Source organism: Anguilla anguilla, chromosome 15 (genome assembly GCF_013347855.1).
Source record: "Anguilla anguilla isolate fAngAng1 chromosome 15, fAngAng1.pri, whole genome shotgun sequence".
Classification (NCBI taxonomy): Eukaryota; Metazoa; Chordata; class Actinopteri; order Anguilliformes; family Anguillidae; genus Anguilla; species Anguilla anguilla.
Window position 1 is genome coordinate 5,513,298 of NC_049215.1, and position 27,572 is coordinate 5,540,869.

The 27,572-nt window shown below is 49.4% G+C and overlaps 2 protein-coding genes across 4 annotated transcripts in view; one reads left to right on the plus strand and one right to left on the minus strand.

Annotated features, from left to right (window-relative positions):
• LOC118213617 (fibronectin-like) overlaps positions 1 to 17,632 on the minus strand; it is a 39,196-nt gene extending 21,564 nt beyond the window's left edge. For both annotated transcript variants that reach the window (XR_004762474.1, XM_035392604.1), the window contains exons 1-23: positions 17,239 to 17,632; positions 16,707 to 16,832; positions 16,234 to 16,371; positions 15,994 to 16,125; positions 15,537 to 15,674; positions 14,238 to 14,396; positions 12,961 to 13,158; positions 12,176 to 12,358; positions 11,503 to 11,682; positions 9,937 to 10,092; positions 9,119 to 9,247; positions 8,356 to 8,496; positions 5,989 to 6,104; positions 4,337 to 4,505; positions 3,988 to 4,170; positions 3,780 to 3,905; positions 3,084 to 3,173; positions 2,793 to 2,987; positions 2,161 to 2,439; positions 1,355 to 1,615; positions 829 to 923; positions 545 to 713; positions 54 to 140 (exon numbers count right to left, since the gene is read on the minus strand). Coding sequence is in view for 1 of the 2 variants with exons in the window: in XM_035392604.1 (XP_035248495.1) it covers positions 54 to 140; positions 545 to 713; positions 829 to 923; positions 1,355 to 1,615; positions 2,161 to 2,439; positions 2,793 to 2,987; positions 3,084 to 3,173; positions 3,780 to 3,905; positions 3,988 to 4,170; positions 4,337 to 4,505; positions 5,989 to 6,104; positions 8,356 to 8,496; positions 9,119 to 9,247; positions 9,937 to 10,092; positions 11,503 to 11,682; positions 12,176 to 12,358; positions 12,961 to 13,158; positions 14,238 to 14,396; positions 15,537 to 15,674; positions 15,994 to 16,125; positions 16,234 to 16,371; positions 16,707 to 16,832; positions 17,239 to 17,392 (3,604 nt within the window). In the remaining variant the exon portion in view is untranslated. The remainder of the gene's footprint in view (positions 1 to 53; positions 141 to 544; positions 714 to 828; positions 924 to 1,354; positions 1,616 to 2,160; positions 2,440 to 2,792; positions 2,988 to 3,083; positions 3,174 to 3,779; positions 3,906 to 3,987; positions 4,171 to 4,336; positions 4,506 to 5,988; positions 6,105 to 8,355; positions 8,497 to 9,118; positions 9,248 to 9,936; positions 10,093 to 11,502; positions 11,683 to 12,175; positions 12,359 to 12,960; positions 13,159 to 14,237; positions 14,397 to 15,536; positions 15,675 to 15,993; positions 16,126 to 16,233; positions 16,372 to 16,706; positions 16,833 to 17,238) is intronic.
• cpo (carboxypeptidase O) overlaps positions 1 to 27,572 on the plus strand; it is a 79,239-nt gene that overhangs the window by 19,446 nt on the left and 32,221 nt on the right. Inside the window, exon 1 of one of the 2 annotated variants that reach the window (XM_035392611.1) lies at positions 18,119 to 18,307. The exons of the other annotated variant lie outside the window; for it this stretch is intronic. The gene's annotated coding sequence lies outside the window, so the exon portion shown is untranslated. Of the gene's footprint in view, positions 1 to 18,118; positions 18,308 to 27,572 lie in introns of those variants that run through there. 2 annotated transcript variants of the gene reach the window in all.

Below are 27,572 nucleotides of genomic sequence, written 5' to 3' on the forward strand. Positions count from 1 at the left end.
GCCTGACCGGGCTAACGGCCGGAGGGGAAGAGAGAGAGAGAGGCTGCGTTTACCGGGGGTCGTGGAGTCCCTCCACCGGACCGTGAGCTCTCCCGTGTTGGCGTTGGAGTGCACGGTGAGGTCGGTGGGAGGAGACAGGCCTACAGGGCAGGAGAAAGGGAAGGGGGAACACAGTGAGCACGTGCAGACCGGAACATTTCTGTTTGCCCTACTCACTGCCTCCATAGCAGCTCACACATTAATATAATACATAGGGCACAAGTATCTTGTGTTTATTATAAAAAAAATAAGCTGTGTGTGTACTCAGGGAGGTACTTGCATGAAAATGAACAAATATGGCCTGACTGTGAGTTCAGGTTTGTTAGTCACCTGCACTGCTTCCGTTCGACATTTATCGCAAAATGTTGTAAATTGCAAAAACGATATATAGCCTATGTAGGCTATATGTCCAGGAAAGATGTTTGCGCTGAGTGTGGGCTGTGCTGATGGGATGGCAGTGCTGTGCGGAGGTGAACAGGGCGCGGGGAGGAGCTGCGGGTCTCACGGGTGGTGATGTGGCGGGTGACGGGGGGGCCGTGGTTCTGCCCGCTGACGACCGGCTGCATGACGTAGGTGTACTCCACCCCGGGGGTCAGGCCCGAGATGTAGATGCTGCCCGAGTCGGAGGTCACCTCCCGGGTGCCCTCGCCACCCTGGCTGGGCCTCACAGTCAGCTGAAGAGAGCACGTACAGGGGTCAGAGGTCAAGCCCTTTGCCGAACGCCCAGGAGCAAAAAAACGGCCACTTTTTGTGCTTCAGCAAAAGACAAAACGGCTGGCACACTCTCACCTTGAACCCGTAACTGGGCACCGGGGTCCAGGAGATGATGATGGAGGAGTCCGTGACGTCGGTGTGGAATCGAGGAGCGTTTCCTATCGGCTGGGCTGGGAGAGGGGAGGGGCGGGGCAAAGATGCGCTCCGTGTCACGACTGGGCGGTCAATAGCACATCACATTCATTTGGCGGACGCTTTTATCCAAAGCGACGTACAAAAAAAAGTGCATTTCATGGTCGTAGACAACTGCTGAACACGGGTTCAGTAAGGTACAATACTTATTTTGTACAGCTATTTCTAGCCGAGAACAGTGAAGACTATCCTGGTCTAACATCTGCAAAGCCAAACTAGGCAGAAGAATAAGCTACAGGATTAGGACAAATACAAATTACCAAGAAGTGCAGGGATGGGGCAACATGTAACAAGTGACAGGAAAAAGGGTTTTTAAAAAAAAAAATTTTTTTTAATAAAAGAGTGAAGAGTGTAGCACGTCATCGGGCAACGGCTGCTGGCCCCTGCAAGTAGTACGCGGGACACTCACCGGTGGTGAAGCTGCTGCTGACGCCCTCGCTGACCACGCCGTCCCTCTCAGAGTACAGGGTGACCGTGTACTCGGTCTCCGGCTGCAGGCTCTGCAGGATGTACCGGGACTGCGTCGCCGGGACCCGGAACGTCCTGGGGCTGGAGCCCTCCGTCAGGAGCAGGCGGTACCCCGTGACGCTGGCCCTGGGGACCGCCCAGATCACCACCGCGCCCTCGTCCGTCACGTTGGTGAAGCTCAAGCCCGTGGGGGCGTCCGGCTCTGTGGAGAGAAACGCGCCCGGCGCGTCAGTTTCTGCGGTGGAAACGCGGTGCCGGTCCACACGGCGTGTTGGCAGCGCCAAACAAAAACCGCATGTTTAAATATACATTTAAAAAGGGGCGACGTAGCTCAGGAGGTAAGACCGATTGTCCGGCAGTCGGAGGGTTGCCGGTTCAAACCCCGCCCTGGGCATGTCGAAGTGTCCTTGCGCAAGACACCTAACCCCTAACCCCTAACTGCTCTGGCGAATGAGAGGCATCAATTGTAAAGCGCTTTGGATAAAAGCGCTATATAAATGCAGTCCATTTACCATTTAAATACGCTCTCAGCAACTTTGAGCGATAATACTGTGTGACGAGGAGCGTTGTTTTTACTTGATCTGACACCTGCACGCAATAACAAGTGTTTAAGGAATCTGACATGTACAGGGGAAAAAAAAACTTAAACTGTAAATGGAAGACATGGTGCCAACGTGAGGCTCAGATTTGAACCCCCCGAGTCTGACAGGCCCCCCCCCCCCCCCCCCCCCCCCCCCCCGGACTCACTGGTGGCGTGCTCCCCCACCAGCGGGGGGCTCTCCGCGCCCTCGTGGACGGTGTAAACGTAGAAGCGGTAGAGGGTCCCGGGCCGCAGGGAGGTGGCCACGGCGTAGGCGCTCCGCGTGACGGGCAGCCGGACCTGCTCCTGAGGGGTACCTCCGGGGCCCACGGGCGCGTAGCTCACGCGGTACCCCGACACGGCGCCGGCGGGGCCGCTCCAGGTGATGGTGACCCGGTCCTCGGTCACCTCCACGAACTGCAGGTTGGTCGGGGCTGCGGCCGGCTCTGCGGACACGAGGCGAACGAGGAAGGAGGTCACGTGACAGGAAGTGCACGTACAGCCTACAACTACACCGTGTTACATAAGCGGTACGTCGTTTAGGGATGGGTATCGCAGTTTATTAATATTAATGAGATTTGGGTGTGGATGAGACTTTAAGCAGTCAAGCAGGTGGATGTTGGAGGGGATTGCGGTTTTTGTATCTGTGGATGGAGGGATATTGTGGGCAGTACAGTATGGGTGTATTTGGGTGTAGCAGAACATGAAGCGTCGCATTTCGCTTTAGGTGGTTACAGCAGAACCTTATTTACGCAGCAGGTTTAGGTTTATGCGGGTGCAGGGCACGCTGGGTAAATACCAGGCAGTGGCTCTCCCGCGGTGTTGACCTGTATGAGGACGGGCTCGCTCTCCTGGTTCTCCTCCACGGCGTAGATGCTGATGTTGTAGAGCAGGCCGGGTCGAAGGTCGCTCAAGGTCACGGAGGTGGCGGTGTTGGGCAGGGTGAGCTCCGTGCTGCTGCCCTCTACCGACGGGGTGTACACCACGCGGTACCCTGCGCACGGGGAGGCACGGGGTCAAGGGTCAAAGGCACGTCTCCACGGAAAGCGGTGACATCACTCGGGGGGATGGAATGCCGGAGGAGCCTCACCTGTGATTGGTGCCAGGGGCTTGGACCAGGTGACCACTATAGACTTCTCTTCGACCTCCTTCACCACTTCATTGGTTGGGGCATCGGGAGCTATGGGGGGGGGGGGACAGGGAGTGTTTAAAGGCCTGTTGAAACTAGACGTACAAACCGTCATGAACACAACGATGTCGGTCCGATCGTCAGTTTGGAGGTTCTGCGGAGTGCAGACTCTCACAGTTGTCCATTACAAAAAGAAGTGATGTTTTTTTTATGTACTGTAGTCAAATAATGCAAAGAAATGTATTTCGAGTGCTGTTTCTCTGTAGGTGACTTAGTTGATGCGCCAGTCTTAACGACTACTTGTATTTTTATTTATTTTTATTTTTCCATAGATTGCGTTGTTGCCGTTCTCGTTGTTAGTGTTAATCAGTTTAACCATCAGGGTCCAAGTTGAACTATGCGGTTGTTCCCTGTACTTGGACCGGTACTTCTCTCTAGGGGTTTCGTCATACTTGTTCCTGGTTATGGTTATACACTTTGTTGTACGTCGCTCTGGATAAGAGCGTCTGCCAAATGCCTGTAATGTAATGTAATGTAATGTAGTGCTGCAGACACTGGGGGTTAGGGCGGCTTGTTCAGTTCGTTTGAGTGTGTGGCGGTCGTTCGGCCATTTTCACGGAGCTGTGGGAAACGGTCGAAGAGAGAGGAGGGCCTGACCTGTGGTCTGGGAGGTGGTGAGGATGAGGTTCTTGCCCTCGTCGGTCACTTCGTAGACGTTGACGGTGTACTTGCGCCCGGGCAGCAGCTCGGCGATGTTGACGGAGGTGGTGGTGCGCGGCAGGTCTGTAGGGCAGAGCGTTGATCAGCGCGAATGCTAACGGCGACGCGGTTCTGACCCGGGTCACATGGGTCACGTGGTACTGACCCAGCACGGTGGGCTTGGCGCCCTCCTCGCTCAGCTCGTACTCCACCCGGAACCCGGACACCGTGCCGGACGCCGACACCCAGGAGATGACGAAGCTGCTGGAGGTGATCTCCGTCACCGATTCGGAAGTGTCCACCATGACGGGGGGCGGGGTCGTCTCCCCTTGCGAGATGATCCCGATCACTGTTTAAGGGAAGAGGGTAAAAAAAAAAGCAGCTCTGCTTATTTTCGTACGTAGATGCCCAGTTTTTTGACTGAGAAACAGAAGTGGACATGGGCCTCCAGTGTGCGGCGTGTGAGGTATTCGAACACGGTCCCCTTGGGGGAGTGCGGATGCGCGGGCGCTCACGCGAGTTGGCGTTGGTGGTGAAGTCGAAGCGGGTGACCTCCTGCGGGCCGTAGCGCAGGATGCTGATCAGCTGACCCTCGTAGGTGATGCCCGGTTTGAGCCCCCCGATGGTGTAGGAGTTCACGTGGCCAGGGATGATCACCTCTCTCCATACGTGGTGGCTGTTTTTCTGAGGGGAGAAGTTTGGAAGGGGGGGGGGATTCACTGTAGTCATTAAAGATCCCATGACACGCGGTTCCCTGGTATCCTGTCAAAATTCCCAAATTCACAACCTAGCCATCTAATCTGCCCCCAGTAAGTTCCTTTCTGCTCACCTCAGTAAACACATGGTGAACGTTCCGGTGCAAAATGGTTGCCATTCGTCCGGATGGGTGCAACACATTGGCGCCTGTTTTCTCATTCGCTGTGAAACCCTTTCAGATCTTCAGAGGCACTATTATTATTATTATTATTGAGAGACTCGAGAGACCTCCATATACTCTTGCCTTACCGTGTGGGAACAGCATTTATTGTAGCAGGAACAAGCAGGCCAGCAAGCCATCTGAAACACTGGTCAGTTTCAGAGGGCAGGTGTGTGGAGTGCTGACACTGACACATGCAGCACCAGAGGACGGAGTGTAGCACAGTGGGTAAGGAACTGCGCTTGTAACCGAAAGGTCGCAGGTTCGATTCCCAGGTAAGGACACTGCCGTTGTACCCTTGAGCAAGGTACTTAACCGGAATTGCTTCGGTATATATGTATAAATGGATACAATGTAAAAATGCTATGTAAAAAGTTGTGTAAGTCGCCCTGGATTAGAGCGTCTGCTAAATGCCTGTAATGTAATGTAATAGATGAGTGCAGATGAACTGTCGTTGGTAGAAGCAGCTCGCACAGATACGCTGAATCACTGCACTCAGTCTGGAGTCTGAGATCTTTATTAAAGGAGCCTCTTGAGCTTTGTTTGTGGAATCCTGGTCTTGCCTAAACGGCCACTTACTCTTACTGTCACTGTTTATATCATTAAAGTCGTCTGTAAATTCACCGACCCCAAAGAACTTTGGCGACGGGAACTCACTGTTGTTTCATTATGAAACAAACCTTAAGCATCAAATCTGTGATCCGGAGTGCAATTTAAGATCTCTGCAGCGAGTCTGACCTGGTTCAGCTGGTGTGTGTTAATGCCTTAGCACTCTGGGTCAGTGACTCCAGGCTTTGTGTGTTCAGGCTACCAGCGGTGGTTCCTGCTCTCTTGTCTCTTGTTTACGCAAATGTTCCCAGTAGTTTGTTTGCGCAACCCCTGCGTTGGTCAGCCCCGTGTCCATTTCGAAATAAAAAAATTCCAAAGCTCTTGCCGAGAATGTGTGCCGTTTCGCATTAAGAGGGAAGAATGCTTGCGCGCGTCATCTCGCGTGTGTCATTTCCCGCTTGCTGTTGAATTGTTTTTGGACTGATGGTTTTGAACTTTGTACTTTACTGCCCTTTCTACTTTATTTTACTTCACGCAAGACCACCACATAAACACGATTTTGTGTAGTTGTGTACAACTACAATATTTCAGCCTGACAAATATTTGCTAAAAAATGTTCAAACACATTCAGAGGAAGGGAGGGATGGGGGAGGAGGAGAAGAGGCCTGAGGGACCTGAGAGGGGAGGGGACAGCCAGCTCACCATTCTCCACTTGAGGATGTACTGGACGATGTGGGTGGAGGGGGAGGTGTTCCACTGGATGGGGTGGGAGTTGGGCTGGTTTCCAGCCTCGGTGATGATCACCTGGACCGGGCCACCTGGGGGTCAGGGAGGGGGGAGTGAATTTTCACGCACTGCCTTGGTGAGGACTTTCAAAATAGTATCGTCAAAAGTATCGTCTTTCAAAATGGAAAACAGCCATTCAAATACAAAGAATGGATGAGAAATAGAGACCACTACTATGCTGTGCTACACTGTGCTTAACTGTGCTACATTATGCTACGCTATGCAGTGTGATACTGTACTGGATTATGCTACACTGTGCTTAACTATGCTACATTATGCTATGCAGTGTGATACTGTACTGGGCTATGCTACACTGTGCTTAACTATGCTACCTTATGCTAGGCTATGCAGTGTGATACTGTACTGGATTATGCTACACTGTGCTTAACTATGCTACATTATGCTATGCAGTGTGATACTGTACTGGATTATGCTACACTGTGCTTAACTATGCTATGCAGGGTGATACTGTACTGGACTATGCTACACTGTGCTTAACTATGCTACATTATGCTATGCAGTGTGATACTGTACTGGACTATGCTACACTGTGCTTAACTATGCTCCATTATGCTATGCAGTGTGATACTGTACTGGACTATGCAACACTGCACTAAAGGTAGCAGCATTATGATACTGTGGTTTGCTCTGACTGTGTTATTCATGCTACTCTGCTGCACTAGCGAATGAATACATTTCCTTACCCTACAATTCCTTACACTGCACTATATAACTGCACCAAATCAACAGTCACCTTGAGTCCAAGTCAGGGTAATTTCAGTCACACCCGAGCAATTTCAAACGAATGCTGCAAAAGCAGCTGCAATGATATGGCTTAGCAGCGGGAGACTAAGAAAAAAAATTACCAAAATGACTGCAACAGAGAACCATGGAGTCCCATTAGACTGGAGCCCATGAGCTCATGCCCTGTCCACAGAACACAGATGGGGGGGGGGGGGTGGGGGGGTGGGAGGTAGGGCAGGGCTAGGGCAGGGCTGCCCCCCTCCGCCACTGCAGGCTGCCCCAGGCCCCCCCCTCCACTGCAATCTGGTCTCAATTTCTCCCAATTACAGCCATGAGAAGCCCACAGGCCAGGTGGATTCTATACAGTGTTTAAGTCTCACTTATTCAAGCGTTGCCTTCCACCCTCTCTCACGGATTCCCAGACGCCTAATCCAACAGCTGCATGCCATTTAGGGCAGGGAGGGATTAGGCGTGGGGGACCCTCCACTAAAAAAAGAAAGAAAGAAATAAATAAAGAAAAAAAAAGCCACATTCTCCCCCTATAGCCAGTGTAAAACTGAAACAGGTTTGTGGGGTGGGGGGTTCTGCTCGTGCTCGGGAAACAGAAGGGCGGTGGCTTTTGCATTTCCCCCTTTCTTTACGTTTTTTCAGCAGGTTTTTCGACGCAACTGAACTGGCTAACCTTGGGAAGCACTATATATGCTACAATGAATTTGACAATACGGACTGAGTGCACATTTAGTTTGAAGGATACTCTGCACAAAACGTGGCACCTCGGCGAGTAAAACACAAGCAACTGCTTAGAAAAAGATCCAGTCGCCTCAAAGGAAACTGGCGCACTGTACCTCGTGATTCACACAGGGCACTCCGCAGTGTAGCTGCTTTGAACACATATCTGACCTGCATTTCTCTGCCCTGCCACAGGGGGCACTCTACATCAAGAACAAGCGTCAAGAAGGGTGGATACAAACAAGCATCCGGAGCAGATAAGAACAGCAGCACCTCTGCTGGCACCGCTTCACCTCATTCTTAATTACGGGGCTGAGAGAGAGTGAGATAAAGAGGAGGAAGAGAGGGAGCCAGGAACCAGGAACAGGAAGAACTGAACAGATGTGTACCACTGTTCCTCTGCACAGAAGCCACCATCAGATGAGGGTGGGGCTCAACCCTGGGATTCTGAGCCATTAATCCGACACTTAGGCTAATTCCCCTTTTAGCGCTGCACTGCTGAATCTGGAAGCGAGTTTTAAAGAACAAATAAGCTGCTAATAGTTAGCTAGCTAGCTAATAGCCTCAGTCAAAGCTCATTCTGCACTTAGTAGCAGAATGATCTTCCTCAGGCTGTGCCCATAGCCCAGTGATGTGCCACAGCCTGGCGTCCGCCACCTCTAACCAGCTCTTTATCCGGGCCAGACAGCGTGCCTCACGGCACCGGTGCCCTCAGCCCGAGACCACGCACGCACAGCGGCGGAGAGACGGAAAGCAGAGGCCCAGTCAGAGCGCAGCGGGCGGTCACGCGGTCGGCGGCGGCGCGCTCACCTGGGTAGTTCTGCGGCTCGCAGCTCAGCTCCCCGATGCCGTTGCCGTAGCACGTGCACCGGTAGCGGATGGCCTGAATGTGCTTGTCCCAGGTCTCGCCGATCTGGTAGAACGCTTTGGTGTCCGGCTCCTGGCATTGGTCTGAGCACAGACGTTGAATCATTACACGCTAAGTCATACTATTATGCATTGCTATACGTTGCTTAATGACTGTTTGTTACTGTATTGTATTATGATATACCACTCATTTTTCTTGCAGAGAATCCTCACCCCAGCTACTGGTCTCTTTCCATGATGCCTTCCCAGGAAATGTATATTTAAGGGCATGTGTCACAAATGGGGCGACATAGCTCAGGAGGTAAGACCGATTGTCTGGCAATCGGAGGGTTGCCAGTTCAAACCCCGCCCTGGGCGTGTTGAAGTGTCCTTGAGCAAGACACCTAACCCCCCAACTGCTCTGGCGAATGAGAGCTATCAATTGTAAAGCGCTTTGGATAAAAGCGCTATATAAATGCAGTCCATTTACCATTTACCATTTACCAAAGGGGCTACACTTTGTATTTGCAAAGCCATGAAATGTGTTCAGAAGGTGAAAGAGTTTCCATGTATTTGAGGATTTTCAGTAAGCAAAGACCATGAGCTACGCATCGATCTCAGCAATCAAAGGGCTTTAATAGTGCAGTATAGAGGGTAAGGTCCACACTGTGGCCTGCGATTGGTCAGTGGGGGCCGTTTGAAGGGAAGGGTGCGGCTGGGTTCTCACCAATGGCGTCACACTTCCAGCGGCCCCGCCCCTGGCCAAAGCAAGTGCAGTTCATCATGTAGCCCTCATCGTGCCGCTTAGTGAAGGTGTGATTCACCTCGTAGGTCAGCCCGTCCACAATGCACTGGTCTGCCACAAAATGGAGAACAGGAAATGATGTCACAATGAAGCAGAAGAAAACAAAAACAAAACTTGACTGCCTGCCTGCCCTCAAGAAATGTAGGCTATGTCTTTGTGTTTTTGGTCTTATCCAGCAGCCTTCCAGAACAGTATTTTGTCCCTATTTTTTGATGACAGTATAGCTCAGGGGTGGCCAACCCTGGTCCTGGGGAGCCGCAGGGTCTGCTGGTTTTTGTTTTCACCTTAAATACAGCAACCACTTAGACTGAAGAAACCAGGTGAGGTGAGTTAACTGTGTAATCAACTGCTATAATTAATCAATTAAGTGCAAAGTAAAAAACCAGCAGACCCTGTGGCTCTCCAGGACCTGGGTTGGCCACCCCTGGTATAGCTGATCAGTTAGGACGTTTTTACAAGTACACTTAAGTATAACAACCTATTTTATTCCTGTTTCGTTAACCATAATTATTCACATTTGTCCTTTTGAAGATTAAGCATCCCTAAGATCGTACAATTGATTTACAGCAACATTTATAATTTTTTTTTATGGCAATTCATGAGTCTTTAATGTGTCGCTTCGATATCTGAAGACATCAGATTGGAGGGACCCAACTGTAGCATTTTTGTTTTAAAATGGTGGACCGACGAACAGCGGTTCGTATGCGGTCAGGTGATGAGGTCTCCCACTCGGATCTCACCTCTCAGCTGGGAGTAGGCGATGCAGGTCCACTCGCCCCGCCCGTTCCCCGTGCAGGTGCAGCGCATCATGTGACCCAGCACGTCGTGCCGCTTGTCCCACTGGTCGCCCACGCGGTACATGACCCCCTCGCTGGTTGTGCACACCTCCTCGTGGGCTGCGGGCACACAGCGGCGAGTCACGTGACGCAGTGTAAACGAATCACAGTGGCGCATTCACTTTCAGAACAGGGATTCAGACACTAAAATACAAAGAGGAGTGAATTCACTTCTGGGGCAGAATTGTGTGCATAACGGAACAAATGAACTAGTTCATTTCCTCTGAGCAGAGTCATGTGCTATAAAAGATCACAGTCTTTAGTTCACTTTTGGAGCAGTAAAACTTTTAACGATTTAAAATGGAATGCCCTTTGCCTAGAAAATGAGTATAATAAAATATAACGTAGAAGTGCTCTTAATCAGGAACAAAATGAACACTGATAAATTCATTTGCAGAGAGAAAGCACAGTGTTGTAGAGTCTTCAATGCTAACACTGCCCTGATAGTCCTGACCAAGCCTGGGAGTAGCCGTGGGCCTGCCCTCCCTGCCAATCCACTTGTCATTCTGTATTCCTTTTAGTTTAGTTCGAGGTGCTGAGCCTTTAGTTAAGGCTCAGCTTATGGAAACCAACTTGTAAACACTCCAATAACTTAAAGGAAAAACATGAGATTGTTAAGTGGGGGTTGAATTTCTGGGGTTGAGGGGTGTTTTGAAACGGTTAACAGCGGTGACGGTGGCGTTCTGGGGCAGGGGCGGACGTGCTGGCGGCCAGGCGGCCTCTGGACCGCCGCCAGTCTGTCCCCGCGGTCTCCAAAGGGGCCGCTCCCCACGGTCAGAGCCCCCCCGCACCCACCCCCCCACCCCTCAGCCCCGGGGCTGGAGTAATTACTGCCTCTGGTAGCCGCAGTACCCCGCGCGGCTTCTCAGGCTAATTCTGCCCCACTTGCTCAGGCACGCTAAAGATCTGCACCGCCGGTTCTTTAATGAAACACTTTCACAGGCTCATCAATGCCTCGCTCTCCAAAAACCGTAACCACACCCGATAAAATAACGGCACCTAGTGAAAATCTACACATCGCCCCACGCCCTGCCCTCCGACCTTCTCAAATCATGTCTGTCGCATGAAAACCCTTTGATTGACAGTAGAATCCCTGCTGTTTTAGGCTACAGTGGTCAGGCCTGTCCTGATTTTTGTTAATTATTTAGGGAACACTGATTTTCGGGGCCCCAAAATGTCTTTGTCCTACTAGCATTTGGCTTCATCGCTGAACATTCTCTCGTGCTGTCGGTGTGCCTAAGCTCTCATAGGGGTGCGCTTTCGACATGCCCAGTCCCTCTGCCTCTGTTTATAAACATACTTTCTGAAAATCAGTTCTTGCCGATTATAATCATAAACAAACAGGAACATCACTTCCTCCTTAACACATCCTCCTCTCTCTCCTCCTCCTCCTCTGAGAGAGAGACAGAAGGAGAAAGAACGGAGGGGAGAGAGAGAGAGAGAGAGAAAGCAGGACAGTGGGAGCCTCACCGGCCATGGGGCAGAAGCCGAAGCGCTTCTCGCTGTCGTAGTCGGTGGTGGTGCCGCACCACTTCATGCCGTCCTGTCGCCCGTCCGTGGTGCACTCGGTGTAGTTGCGCCCGTTGTACAGAAAGGGGAACTGGCACAGCGCCCCGTTGGAGTTGCCTCCTCTGGTGGTCACGAGCACCGCTGCTAGGAAGCACAAGAGGCAGTGTTAGTAACGCACTGCAGTCGCTCCGGTGTGTAGCCATGATGGGAAGAGGCGTCAAGAAACCAAAAATAAGTGGAGCAACCACATGCTATCGGTGTATTGCTGATGTGAACCAGTCAGTTTGTTTTGTTCTGGAGACCACAGCTGATCTGACTGGTTGAAAATGAACAATGACTGATAAGCTCATTGTAGCTCCACCCAATATTGGGGAAAATGAAACCTCATTCTCCGATCAGTAATTCCAGGCACTTCCAGGAAAAATACATTTGCATAATAAACATATTAGACAAGCAAATAAAACTAGCTACCATTCTGCTTGTATTCCGGTCTGAAAATGCATTTTGCTCAGTGTGTTCTCTGAGCATTACTGTGAGCACTCCTCCCCGACTGTGAGGGCTCCTCCATTTCTGTGAGCGCTCCTCCCCGCCTGTGAGTGCCCCTCCCCTCCTGTGGGCGTGCCCCGGGGCTCACCGTTCTTGGAGGTGCAGAAGGAGTACTGCTTCTCGGCGTCGTGGTTGGAGGTGGTGCTGCACCACTGCAGCCCGTCGCCGCGGCCCTCCGCGGTGCAGGAGTAGTACGTCTTCCCGCTCGAGACGAAGGGGAAAACGCAGGGCTGCCCGTTGGAGTTCCCCCCGTACACCTGCGTGTGCCCGTCTGCATGAGAGATACATTACATTACATTACAGGCATTTAGCAGACGCTCTTATCCAGAGCGACGTACAACAAGTGCATAGGTTCATGATGTAGAGGTGCAAAAGAAACACTAGAGTGAAGTAAGGATCGTAGTGCCAGAAGTGACCACATCGATCAGGACTCCAACCCTGTGGAGTAACCTGTTCAGCAAACAAGAATCCTACCAAGTACAAACTAGCACTGGAATCACATCTAATCACACCTAATCAGACAAAAACAATCCTGCCAGATACACTAACATAATCAAATTATCCTAGCTAGGTACAGTGAGCTGAACTATAGGCTAGGGAGGGGTGGGGAGAGGTGCAGCCTGAAGAGATGAGTCTTCAGTCTGCGTTTGAAAGTGGTGAGATTCTCTGCTGTTCTGACCGTCACGGGGAGGTCATTCCACCAGCGAGGGGCCAGGACAGACAGCAGACGGGAGCGGGAAGTAGATACCCGTCGTCTCTTACTGAAGAACCACACACCTGTTGCTCGGCATCAAAATATGCGGTTGTGTGATGCTCAGTAAATGAGCGGTTGAAAGGCAGTAGAGGTCAAAGGTCAACTTTCTGAGCACTGACCCCACTCCTCGCAGCTGACGCCGTTGCCCAGGCAGGTGCACAGCATCTGCTTGCTGCCCTGGGTCCTGACCCAGCGCATGCCCAGGGAGTAGGCCACGCCCGAGTCCGTCTTGCAGGCGCCCTCCAAGGGGGGCTCGGGGTGGGGCAGGGGCTGGAACACTGCCGGCTGGATGCTGGTCACAACGCGAGATCCAGTGCCTGCATTTCACACAGCAGAACCATTTACACTTCACCATCAAACGGCAGACGTGTAGTTTTTACTGTGTGTAGTGCACACAGTTCAGGTGTAGGTGTACGTGGTCCAGGTGTAGGTATGCTGTCGTGGTTCAGGTTCAGGTGTAGGTGTACGTGGTCCAGGTGTAGGCCTGCTGTCGTAGTTCAGGTGTAGGTGTACGTGGTCCAGGTGTAGGTCTGCTGTCGTGGTTCAGGTGTAGGTATGCTGTCGTGGTATAGGTGTAGGTATGCTGTCGTGGTTCAGGTGTAGGTATGCTGTCGTGGTTCAGGTGTAGGTGTGCTGTCGTGGTTCAGGTGTAGGTGTACGTGGTCCAGGTGTAGGTATGCTGTCGTGGTTCAGGTGTAGGTGTACATGGTCCAGGTGTAGGTATGCTGTCGTGGTTCAGGTTCAGGTGTAGGTGTACGTGGTCCAGGTGTAGGTCTGCTGTCATAGTTCAGGTGTAGGTGTACATGGTCCAGGTGTAGGTATGCTGTCGTGGTATAGGTGTAGGTATGCTGTCGTGGTTCAGGTTCAGGTGTAGGTGTACGTGGTCCAGGTGTAGGTCTGCTGTCGTAGTTCAGGTGTAGGTGTGCATGGTCCAGGTGTAGGTATACTGTCGTGGTATAGGTGTAGGTATGCTGTCGTGGTTCAGGTGTAGGTGTACGTGGTCCAGGTGTAGGTATGCTGTCGTGGTTCAGGTGTAGGTGTACGTGGTTCAGGTGTAGGTGTACGTGGTTCAGGTGTAGGTGTACGTGGTCCAGGTGTAGGTGTACGTGGTCCAGGTGTAGGTGTTCGTGGTTCAGGTGTAGGTATGCTGTCGTGGTCCAGGTGTAGGTGTACGTGGTCCAGGTGTAGGTATGCTGTCGTGGTTCAGGTGTAGGTGTACGTGGTCCAGGTGTAGGTATGATGTCGTAGTTCAGGTGTAGGTGTACGTGGTTCAGGTGTAGGTGTACGTGGTCCAGGTGTAGGTATGCTGTTGTGGTTCAGGTGTAGGTGTGTGGTACAGGTGTAGGTGTACGTGGTCCAGGTGTAGGTGTGTGGTACAGGCTGATGAGGGCCTCACCCACGCTGTTGGTGTGCAGGGAGGCGTGTCTCTCGCACTTCCACTCGCCGCGGCCGTTCCCCGTGCACAGGCACTGCAGGACGTTCCCGCGCGCGTCCGTCTTGCTCCACGTGTCTCCGATGCGGTACGAGGTCCGCGTGTCCTGGTCATTACAGCGGTCTGCGGGGGACACGGCGCGAGAGAGCGATGTCATCGCAACAGGGGCGACATAGCTCAGGAGGTAAGACCGATTGTCTGGCAGTCGGAGGGTTGCCGGTTCAAACCCCGCCCTGGGCATGTCGAAGTGTCCCTGAGCAAGACACCTAACCCCTAACTGCTCTGGCGAATGAGAGGCATCAATTGTAAAGCGCTTTGGATAAAAGCGCTATATAAAAGCAGTCCATTTACCATCCATTTAACAGGACGCTAGCCAACAGGCCGTTAGCTGAGGCCGTTTAAATGGCACAACTGCTCTGAATAGTTTCTGGTTCCATTCGCCGGCTCCGCATCATTGCTTTCCTACTGGACAGAATGTTTTCTGTTCTGAGGGGGTCGTGCACTCTGTGGCTCAGCTTTAAACCTCTGCGGGACCCGAAAATGATCTTTCAGAAGGGCTGAAATATGCCTTCGTTCTCCTCCTGCTGCTCCAGTGCAGCTGCAGACGATGCCCTCCCCTCTGCACACACACACGCGCATACGCACACACACACACACACACGCAGACACACAGAAAATTGAAGGCCATGATGTCAGTAAGGCGTGGACTGAAAGTAGTTACGGGATAATGCAAGACATCTGGCAGGACATGTGAAGACTTCTGCCAAAGTCTGCAACATTAAAAAGAATTCACCGGAGCAGATCAATCATTAAACCAAAGAAAAACAACGGCATTCGAACCTGAAATCCTGTCTTTCCTTCCAAAGAGCTGTTTAAAAAAAGCTTTTTATTAGAAGACTATGTGTGTTAAATCGGTTTTAAGAAAGATTTTTTTTCCATGCCGACTCTCTGTGGTAAAGAATGAAAATGGGCCCTCCAATTGAAGTGAAGGCTTTCAGCATCACTATGCCTCTGAGTAAGTCTGTGCCCTTTAGAAGGATCTCTGCTCCTCTTGCTTTAAGGAATGATGAAAAATGAGGAGGGGCCTTCAGGTAACTGGATATTTGTAAAGGGGTGTGGCCAGCAGGTAGCTGTGTGTGTGTGTTTGTAAAGGGGTGTGGCCAGCAGGTAGCTGTGTGTGTGCATTTGTAAAGGGGTGTGGTCAGGAGGCTGTGTATATAAAGAGCATGGGGAGTGGAGCCTGGCCCAGGTAGGGGGACTCACTTCTGGATGTGCAGGTGATGCGGCCACTTCCCTCCCCCAGGCAGGTGCAGTCCACCATCATCCAGCCCTGGTACGGCTTCTCCCAGGTCTCGCCCACCACGTAGGACATGCCCGCGGTGTTGTCATAGCAACGCTCCGCTACAGAGAAGGGAGAGGTTGCGTTCACACAGTTCAACAGCAGCACGCCTCCATGCTGGTCTGATGGAGGACAAAATACTCTTCCAGGAAAATGTGATTGTGACAGACTCTTACTGCTGGTCAAACATTGCATCAGGTCTTTTGTTTGAATAGTGGCCAGATTTGGGATAAATGGGAACACTGTTCTGTCAATGTTTAAAGCGATGTCAAATAGTCGGCAGGACCCTGATTTTTCTGAGCAAAAATCTGCTTTAGAGCCTAACTCAGGGCCGCTTTTCAAGATGCAGGAGGAAGGTCACCCCTTCGCCAGCTTTCTCACCTACAGGCTTGCAGGTCCACTCCCCTTTGCCGTTCCCCAGGCAGACGCACTCCAGCATGTAGCTTCCGGTGTCGTGCGGTCTCCTCCAAGTGTCCCCAATCTTATACGACTGGCCTCCCTCGTGACAGCGGTCTGGGGGAGTTTGCGCCACATCAAAGTGAATTTAGTGCACGCATATTTCCCCGTGGTAGTTCAAACGTAGATAAGACACTACTGGAGACATTTAATTGACCCACTCACTTGCAATCGTGCAGCTGATTTTACCCCGACCGGAGCCGATGCACGTGCAGTCCCAGATCATCCCATCCTTTGGGCGCTCGTAGGTTTCCCCAACCCGATACGATCGTGCGTTTATTTTATCGTAACAAGTCTCCTCGGCTGCAGAACACGTACAACAATGGTTACACTGTTCATATTTGCTAAAATGCACTACTACTCTGGTAGAATAGGTAACAAAGCAGAGTTCTCAAGAAGCACGAAGTGATCGTAACAAGCGCGAAGTAGGCTACTTTACCTGGTAATTCCAAATTGACTTGCGAATAACTTATCAATTATCGATATTTTACACAAAATAATTAACCGATGTATTCCCCATGGTGCTATGTTTAAAGCTGTTGGCGAATACATTACTGAGAAGATATTGAGAAATTGAAGGGTGAAACCACCAAACTATGCTCCATCTTGACATTACACCAGTGAAAATCCAAACTCACCTTCAGGCTTTGTTTTACATTTAGTTCCGGCTGCTCCGTGACAAGTGCAGATTAATGTGCCCCCCAGATAGGACCGCTCCCACTGATCATTCACTCGATAATACCGACCGTTCTCAACGCAGTTGTCTAGGGGGAAGAGACATAGACTACTCCACTACTGCATATTGGCAGCAATATAGTTTTATTTTAGTAAACTCTATCTTGAGTAAACATCAATGGGAAAAAGACTGGTTTATCATCGATTATCTGCTATCTACAAAGTTTCATAATTATATGCTGTGCTATGATAATGGAACCTTCTGGGCTGCGGAAATGTGCGCGTGCATTAAAATGCAATCAGCGTTATGTCACCAGTTAAGGCACATAAAACAACGAACCGATTCATCAAATGCGCATTCACAGCGCTAAGTAGCATCCAGAATATATGTTGGACGTCCAAATAGTTAAAACGAAACGGGTACAGTAAGCTGTTAATGAAATAGTCAAAATTGTGATTCCAGAATTGCACGCGACTGTATCGTGGTAAACTTACCTTGAATTCGTTGGGCAGATGACGCATCGTCAAAATGAGGATAAATCTGATGCTGAGCCTGGCGTTTGTCTCTGCCCAGGACCTTCGGCATACAGTGGACACTACTACAGATGCAGAGCGCAACTAGTAGCCCTGTTAATGGGCTACCGGTCATTTCGAAGTCTTTTTAAGGAGAGCCTGTTTTGGGGCGCTGTATCTTTCGGCTTGTGTTGCCAATTCTGTCCCCGACAAATGAAATGTATATATGAAAAGAAACGGAGCAGTTTATTTTATTTAATTTTATTTTTAGCGGAGGCTGACTTGTTGGTCTTTCCCAAATGTTTACTCCAGCTGCGTTCCGGACTGACTGGCCCCCGTCGCGGAGCCTATCTGACTAGAACGAGCGCAGTGCGCGAGAACGGTTTTATTCGGGGATATACCCCCACTCGGCAGGAAGAGGCTTCACTCTTTTTTTTTTTTTTTTTGGGACGTCAGCGCGGAAGTTTGTTATTTAATCTTCTACCAGCACGAATAAGGACAAAAATGTGCTTTAGACAAAGTAAACCGTATAATATAATTTATCCACCCTTTCCTCTTTATTTATTTATTTTACCCCGTAGATCCAGTACAGTTTGTCATGTGTAATTGGACATGTCGTGAACACCATTAGGTATACCAGAATCTGTCAAGGGGAGGGGGGAGGGGATGTGGGATTGCTATCTATGAAGTTTCAAAGGGAGCTAGGCTATCAGTGCACCTTTGAAATACAAACATTGTGACTAACCTCAGACTATTATAATGGAAACACTGGACTTTTTAATCTGTGTTTTCATCTTCTATACTGACTAGACTTTAGGAGTGCACATCCGTGGCCGCCTATAGTCAAAATAAGTCTTTTCTTTGATGTCATTTAAGAGAAAAATTGAATTTTTCCATAGCCTAATTATAGAAAGGAAAATACATTTTTTGTTGTTCAGTTTGCTTTATTTAAGCATGCTAATGAAATAATTTCATATTTGGAAATCTACTGTTCGAGTAGTTCTGGTGCCTGAGAGAGGTTTATCATACAGACAGGCTTCATTGGCTGATGGTAAGATGAAGACATTGTATTGTCTTGTGCTGGATAATACAGTATTTATGACAGTTGACAATTTCAAGTTGAAGTACAACTCACATAGCAGTGTCATAACCATGACGTTATATTTTAATGTATGTGGTGAATTTCATAAAGCAGAATTATTTTATGGTACTGTTCTGACGGTTGTTATAATCTGTAAAATGCTGTCAAGGCTGGTAATGGCAGGTATTCAATGAGGGTTTATGTCATGAAGTTCAAATATTGCGTTACCATAACATCATATACCAACCTATAACAATGCAAACCAAAATAACAGCCTCAGTGTTTTGTCTTTGTTTTCTGGTTCTTCATTGCTCTTTTTTATATGTGACAATTGTAAAGTATATCAACCTTTTTTTTTTTTAGAAGGGCGATGATCATTTCGAGCACTTTCAAACTGCCGCCGGTAAAACTGAAACGGCACGTTGAGTAGTGTTAACGCTACACCTTCAAATAGACTTAATGCCGCGCGCCGAACAGAGTTAGCTTGGCGCGGGACAGAAGAGGCTGATACAGCTTCTGCTCACGGCCCCATGTGTAAGTCATTACGCAGCCCCGGATGCCTGCGCTCTCTGGTTTGGGAGACGGGTACCTCACTGAGAGTCTCCAGTGGCCAGGATCTCGTTTTTCAATCTGTGAATTCAGGATTCTTCCTTCTGGACACGCGTCCATGGAGTACTCTCGTTTTCATTTATTTGACAAAAGTCTGAGACTGTCGGCTTAGGAGGTCCATCTCGGCTCCCTGGTACTGTGTGTGGATTCACATTAGCAGTGGCCCTCTGGGCCAGTCAGAGAGCAGGGGAAAGCTTGGTAATTTGAGCTTCTGTGTGAAGTAAACAGTCTCATAACGGGTATGAAAATGGTGCTATCGACGTGTGAAAGGGTTCAGGCACGATTGTCTAAACTGGGAGCCCGGAAGTCCTGTTTATTTGGAGTTCGCCATTTTTAGCTTTGTTTAAGGGATTCCATTAAACCTGGAACACAAAGTGCAGTTTGTCTCTTAATTTAGCGGTGATATTAACGGTTATTTGTTAGCTGTCATTAGGATGCCGTTTTCTCAGCCTGCTTTGGTCCTGCAGTAAGCACATCTACAAGCTATGACCATGTCCTTGACAAGCCAGAAAAAAGGTTTACAAAATCGGAACTCAGCGGAGAGACTACGTATCCCACAGTGTAGTGTTCCAGCAGCTGGGCCCTGCACGACCTCACCATCAGATAAGCTGCAAGAAAACTATTGAAGATAACAGGATGCAGCAGCAACATGAATGCTCACATTCCCCCAGAGGTGTAAAGTCCTACCGTGTGTTTTTCCCCCATGATCTCAGCCAGCTGATTTCACTAATTCGTTCTACCTCCTGGATGAAGAATTGTGCTATAACTAGCAAAATCCATGTAATTGGAACAAAATCCTGCAGATAACTTCTGCTTTTGAACCTGGGGGGTTTTCTCCCTCTGCATGCCACAGAGACAAAAACATGCAGTCGTGGCACCATGCAGACATGCAGCGCCTGCTCGTCAGAACTGGGAGGCTAGGAGCTCACTGTGCTCTGGTCTGAACACGGCAGTTCGAATGACCTGCAGTGAGGCGCCGTAGCAACGGGCAGAGGACGCGTGGGAGTGAAACAGTCCTGAGGCTCGTCGAAAGGCAGCAGTGTAGTATAATGGGTAAGGAATTGGGCGACATAGCTCAGGAGGTAAGACCGATTGTCTGGCAGTCGGAGGGTTGCCGGTTCAAACCCCACCCTGGGCGTGTCGAAGTGTCCTTGAGCAAGACACCTAACCCCTAACTGCTCTGGCGAATGAGAGGCATCAGTTGTAAAGCGCTTTGGATAAAAGCGCTATATAAATGCAGTCCGTTTACCGTCTTGTAACCTAAAGGTTCGATTCCCGGGAAGGACACTGACATTTTACCCGTTACTTTAACCTGCACTGCTTTGGTATACATCCAGCCGTGATGATGGATGCAATGTAAATGCTATCAAAATATTTGTGTGAAATTTTACCATCTGCTAAATGCCCGTAACGTAACGAACGGGTTGGCGGTTTATACCCGTGTGCCACCTGCAGTTTAAACCCCCTCGGAAGTACAGAGGGAGCAGCTCACCAGCCGCATCTTCACCCTGATGCGATTTCATATTTACTGTGACTCCCCCGTACCCAGCCCATGCTGTTCATCAGCCTCCAACAGGATCACAGCCGTCTACAGCGTGCGGCTGCAGGTTCTGCTCGCGCTGTCCAAAACTTGTTTGTGCGCTGGAGGAAGAAGAGGTTCTCACTTCTTCCAGGAACACATTTCTTATAAATCAGATTTTTTTATCTGTTCGCTGACGTTGTAAGAAATGGTGCTTCTTTGAGTAATACTGTAATACTGGCTGAGGAATTATTATTGCAGTTTTTCATCTTGGCTGAGGAGGACACATGACTGATTTTTACTTTCACCGATACAGCTCTCTGGTTTCATTTTGGAGACGTTGCACTTGAACTCAGAGATATGCCTAGATCCATCCTCGTTTCGAAGAAAAATCATAATGTTTCATAGTCCGCGAAAGGCTTTAATGCTTAAGAGCCCGATTTTGTGAATGAAATGGCCATAAGACGAGTCTTAGTTTCTTTCCAAATTGAATAATCTGTAGAATATTTGAGCTCGCATTAGTCGTATTTTCAGTAACATATGCTGCGTTCATGCAACTGTTGTGTAATTTTCCAATTTTGTTCAATATGCCTAATGGAAATAAGCATAGTTTATAGTTCATTTTAAATAAAGTAAACAAAAAATGTAGGCTATATTTTACCAGTCCAAAATATATTTGATCTGAAAGCAACAATGAGGAGTTGGAATCTTTCAGCAAATATGGAAAATTAAGTGATCAGTGTCGTGAGTATCGTGATTCCAGTGAAAGCAATTTGGCAAGGTAAATTCGCTGCAAATTTGCCAGATTGTTTAACGTGTACATAAGATGGACAGAAGGAAATACAATTCAGTGTCTACACTGAAAGTGTGAAAATGCTTTATGAGTGCAGCATCTCACGTTCCTTCACTGGAAGTTCACTTTGCAAGTATACAGACCCAAGTTTCTATCATCTTCATTTTAATGAAAGGAAGAGTAACATCAATAAGACCAAAGCCAGTCAGCCACATTACAGAAATTTGATTTGATGGAGACGTGTGTCCTTGGATGGGCGGCTGAAGTCCTCTCCTCTGTGTCTGAATCTCTGTTGGCCAGAGAGGGGGGGAGATGTGAGCCCTCTTTCATTTTGGAGAGCAGAGCTTTGGTCTCTGGAGGGGAGTGATTGAGCTGTCAGCTCAGCCCTGTGTTTAATCAACTGTGGGGGGAAAAGTTCACTCAGGCCAGCCCTGGAACAGGAACCCCCCCCCCCCCCCCCGCACTTCTTTACGTAGAGCAAGCGCCGTATAATAACCTCCATAAGAGATTTATTCGTTACTTTAAAAAAAAATTCCTCAAGTTGTTTTGAAATTTTGCAGTATAGCAATTCTGTATTTGTGTTGAGGGGTACAGTAGGAATGTGTTCCCGACAGTTAAAACTAAAACTGAACAGAGAAGACCGTAGCCTGCCCCACCCCCACCCCCACCTGCATGCACCCTGCTAACAGCTTGAGTCCTGCTCCTCTCTGAGGGGGGGGGTTTATGTCCGACTCGGTTCAACCCCCATTCCTGTTTGGATTGTGCGTGTGTGTGTGTCTCTGTGTGTGCTAGGGGAGTTGATCATATCCCTTTGTAAAGATGAGATGTTCTAGGTGTTGTTTTTAGATATTTAAACCTTTGTCTAATAATCGTGATCTGGACACAATCGTAAAAAGGAATCTTCTGCTGCCATTGCTGTTACCGTTATTAAATGTCATTATTATAATTTGACTTTCGGGGTCACACTTTAGGTCTGTGTCATAAGGTGTTCACACGAGCAAGGTTCTTTTGAAAATGACACTGGGAGGTTTAGGAGAAAATTGGGGCTGGGGGGCACACCCAGAGTTCAGCGCTCTCTGCATGGAGCAGAGCGTACAGGCTCCTTGCAGTCTCTCTACCTCTTCCCCCCCACGCCATGACTTCATCCTCCCCAGTGGTGAAAGGTGGGGTTCATCACGCCCCTAACTCCAGCACCCCCACCATCTCCCCGCCCCCCTGTGTCTCACATTTGGCCCGAACGCTCTTTGGAGCCCAGCGCTCCATGTCTCACTCCTAAAAACACAGCTGCTCTGCTGAAACACCGTCTGCAGAGATGATGGCAGACTCGCTGTCCTCCATTTTGTGTCTTCATTGTCCTTCAGTACAGTCACTCTCAACCTCAGCCATGGCTTTTCACTTTCCTGTCATGTGAAACAGGGGCCTGTGACAAAACTGCCTGCAGACATTCCTCACTTTCACACTTGACTATAGAATAAAAAGTCACCTCAGTGTAGACTAAATAGCTGCCTTTGTCTGCTCGGGAACTGCTGTTGTACGCTGGATGTCTTGCCTTGCAAGTTATTAGCATTTTTACTGTTCGTAAAGAAGAATTCTGTTTACACCTATAAGTCTGTGACTCAGAAACAGCCTGTTCTCTGCAATTACGCATGACAAAATGGCGGTTGGATGATGTAATCAGAGGGAATTGTGGTCCGTCTCACGGCTGTGCTGGGGAGATGCAGTCCTTTTTGTTTTTTTTTTGTTTTTTTTTTGAGAGCAGTTGTGCTGGGGGTAGAGGGTGTACCAAAGTAGCTTGCGGGTGGAGCCGCTTCAGAGGTTTTGCTAGGGCAAGGGCGGGGTCACCAAATGCCGAAAGGACGTGAATGTCTCTCACTCCCTTTCCCAAAACACCACAAAAAGACAAATGTAGCAAAGTTGGGGTCACATGCTTCCTAGATAATTTGAGTCAGCATTATTAGGAACAACCAGTTCCACCCTCTAAACAGATGCATGCTTCAAAACTTATAAACCCGCAAATATAACTTTTCTATGGGGGAAGGGAACATAAGACATATGGTGCAATATAGGCTAGCAGTTAGTAGTGTTGCAGTTTCATACTTCGTAGGTCATTATATTCAATAACCTCTAAATATCCTCTGTCCCCTGAGGAGAGAGACAGAACAATTGGCGCTATACATCATGCTTCAAAAATCTGGCAAGCTTGATTTCCACAGAAATGAATTCTTTCCATTAATGCCGGTCGCATTATAAAATTACCTTTTTGTTGTCGACTCGACTGTAACGAAAGCTGTGGAACTGGACAGCTGTCTTTGTGTTGTTTTTACAGAGCTCCGAAGTACAGTGTTAAGCTGAGAGGGTGATGTAGAATTGACCCCCCCCCCCCCCCCATGCCCACTGTGACCCCAGTCTGGGGTTTTACGCCTGCTATAGGCCTACACCTGTACACAGGTGTATAGGTGACACAATGCTGTATTTCAGTCTGAGGTAGCCTAATCTGAGCAGATTTGATACATTTTGTGTTCACATTCTTAATTACAAGCAGAAAGAAGGGAGAGGCCATATACTGAGATTGTCGCCTGAATTATCTCTAGTCTGGCTTCCTGTATGAGGAATAACCTTTCTGAACATTCTTTTTTAGATGGAAGGGCTGATTGCTTTACCTTATACAGACAGAGGGGGAAGCAGCACGGGCTGTGCATAGAGATGAGATCACGGTACAGAATGTGCCGCGGTAGGAGATCAAACTCCCAGCTGCACGGGGGGGGGGGGGGGGGGGGGGGGGGGGGGGGGGGGGGGGGGGGGTTGTTATGGGTTCAGAGTCCGCTGCCCAACGAAGTGAACCGCACGGTCTCCTCGTAAGCCTCACGTTTGACTGCGAGTGCAACCCTCGCCAAAACGAAGTCACCACTGCCTTCTCAAAATGGATTATCGTAAAGGTATGAGAGAACAAGAGGGAGTAATGAAAGCCTTCATGGCTTCGCTTTCAGTTTTATACATCTGAGTTTCAACATCTGTTCAGTTTTTTTTTGCAATACTTGTTTAAACACCGAAAGGAACCTGGTGTTAGGGGGTTAGGCTATGCCAAGAGAAGCCAGATCTCTTTACGGCAGGTTTGGTGGGCTGCTTACGAGTGAGATGACAGCCAGCTGGGCTGCACAGAGGCTGCAAACGGAAACTCTTTAGCATTATGCTTTCTGTCAGTGTTGAACTGGGAGGAGAGGTCTACCGTGTTGGGAGTTAAGAAAATTAATGTAGTAGTACCCTTGTAAAAAGAAAAGAGGGTCCCGTGCAATCCAGTACAGAGCAGTTGGTGTCCAGATGAATTGAAATTTCATTGTTGAGCCTTGAGGAAGCCCCCTACCCCATGTCCAAATACATTACATTACATTACAGGCATTTAGCAGACGCTCTTATCCAGAGCAACTTACACAACTTTTTACATAGCATTTTTACATTGCTTCAGCATATATCCAGCTGTATAAATGGATACAATTTCGGTTAAGTACCTTGCTCAAGGGTACAACGGCAGTGCCCTACCCGGGAATCGAACCTGCGACCTTTCGGTTACAAGCCCAGTTCCTTACCCACTGTGCTACACTCCGTCCGGTGAGGGTGAGATGGAGGTGAAGGGTACATTCTCCAGAAGTGAGGGCATCAGGCAAGTGCAAGCATTTTTTTTTGTGTGTGAGAGCAGTTGCTGGGGAGAATAAGCCTTTGGTTATTGGGGTCTTGATCAGACTGATTAGATCTTCCCTGCTCTTTGAGAGATGTGTAGAACAGTGCATAAAGCACAGGCCTCTGGCGTGTTCACCTGCTTTACTTCCCATGTGTTCCTCTGCTCTACCGTTAACGTATCCCAGAATCTTCCTGTCCCGTGGAGGCAGGGCTCGGTTTTGGGGTAGAAAAGCAGGTCCCAGCTGCGCTCCGGTGAGCCCCCCCCCCGAGAGCTCGGACGTTCCCCACAGCTCGCTCGCGTCACCCGGTAATGGGGCCCAGCTCCGCAGCCGCGGCCTGTCAGGCTACTGTTTGCACAACCTTGCGGATGAGGTATGGGAACCAGATTCTGGGTTCGGCTCAAACTTTTGAGTCATAAGGCGGCTCGCTCCAGACTGCCGAAACGTCAGAATTATCCGTGGGAATGCTGCCCGTGTCTTGACTGAAACTGCGAGCGTTTCGAACAAATGACTGATTTCACAACCGCGAACGGCTCGCCTGCTCTGGATGCGCGCGCCTGTTTTTGTGCATTCCTTTCCGGCTGCGTTCGAGAGGCACCGTGTGATTGGGTTAGGCTCGTATATGGAAGCACAGGAGTGCCTAAAAGCTTGGTGGTTGGTCTGCTAATGAAGTTGGCTTTTGCTCAGTCTCAGTGCTGCTGTAATTGGAGACTGGCTCCACCACTGTTGTGGACTGTTGCACACTGTGTGTGTGTGTGTGTGTTCCCCAGCCGTGGACTAATGCTGGTATTCTCGATTGCAACTGAAACACCGGTAACCCCACTAGCAGTAGGAGGGTCTTGTGCTCCAGTGGATGCTGTATATTATCCATTGACTTTGGCTCAAATAAATCTTGTACCGTGTTACAGCAGCAGTGCTCATTCAGGTTCCAACATTTAGACTCTAAGTGCATATTAATCACAAAAAAGTTTGAATTTTTAATGCTCAAATGGTGTAACGTAGCTGACCCAAAATCAGTATTTGGCAACCCCATTGCGATTGTAGTCCATCTGTGAAATGGCATTTATATCGATTTTGAAACTGTAGAGATAACGAGGTTCAAAAATCGCTCTTTTATATTGGAGAGCTGACCAGTGCATGCATGTAATTTTGAGGTCTTCAGTGCATTTTTTTGGGCAGTGTCTTAATTACATTAGGGGTGTATTTCATTGTATTTTAGGGTGTTTTTTTTGCAGTGTAAGGCGTATTAATGGGGTACGAGCATAATCGGGTCTGCTCTGTGCAACTTGTTCAGAGCGGCCCTACAAGAAGGCCCCTGCGTTGCCGTGGGAACCTTTCTGTCTGTCAGTGAAGAATGTCTAACGGGCGCTGGGGGAGGCCGCCGCTCGCCGGGGGCGCCGATCTCGCCGCACACTTCTCTGATATTTACTGTGCCGTCGCGCGGCGGGGCCCGCTTGTAAACCTCACGTCCTCTCCAGGAATGCGGCTTCCTCGTCCCCCCCCCCCTCTGAAGCCCGCCGGCGATAAACGGCGACACGACCCATCGATCACCAGCGCTCTGGCCGCTTACGACCGGCCGGGCGCGCTCGGGGGCGAGGTGAGATAAGGTACGACAAGGTCCCGTCGGCCTTTGTCGTGCGGGTTTGCGTATACCGCAGGACAGCGACAACACCGGGCATGCCACTGGAACCACTCCTCTGTACGATTTTGGATGCAAGGCACGTGATTTAATGGTAAAGTATATGGGCAAGGCAAGCTAACAAATTTAGCAAAACACAAAATCATGTGACCATGATTGTCGTCTCTTTCTCTGTTCCTTCTGTGTTTTGGGGTGGGGGTGGGGGTGGGGTGTGGGGGTGACCTCAGGAAGTGCAGTCACACTTTGTTTGGGATCAGCCAGTTTGAAAATGTATTTCCATCTGGAAAGTGAAATGCAATTGTGAGAAATACCACAATTATGAAATGACTCAACTCAAGTTGGGTATAATAATTCAGAAGTGAAAAACAGGTCTGGATAATTTAGCAGTTTCCTTTTGGGCCCCTTTGTTTCCCGTGTCACCAGTTCTCTGTCTGTTGGGCTCCATGGCTTAGCACCACCATGGGTCAGTATCTCCAGTTACAGGCTCCACATTACCTGCCCTCTGTATGGGGACACAGGGTGTACCTGCCGATTCATGTCTGTCTCAGCGTGACTGCCTGCCCAAGTGCAAACATCATCCATCCCACGTCCCTTCCATCCATTCATCTACCCATCTACTGGTGAGGATTTAGATGACCTTTTCAGCCATCTTTGATTTTGTCTTTGTTGGGAGTTGAGGAGGTAGGAGCAGCTGAGGAAGTTGAGGAGGTAGGAGCAGCTGTGGGATTTGAGGAGGTAGGAGCAGCTGAGGGAGTTGAGGAGGTAGGACCAGCTGTGGGAGTTGAGGAGGTAGGACCCAGCTGTGGGAGTTGAGGAGGTAGGAGCAGCTGAGGGAGTTGAGGAAGTAGGACCAGCTTTGGGAGTTGAGGAGGTAGGAGCAGCTTTGGGAGTTGAGGAGGTACGACCAGCTGTGGGAGTTGAGGAGGTAGGACCAGCTGTGGGAGTTGAGGAGGTAGGACCAGCTTTGGGAGTTGAGGAGGTAGGACCAACTGAGGAAGTTG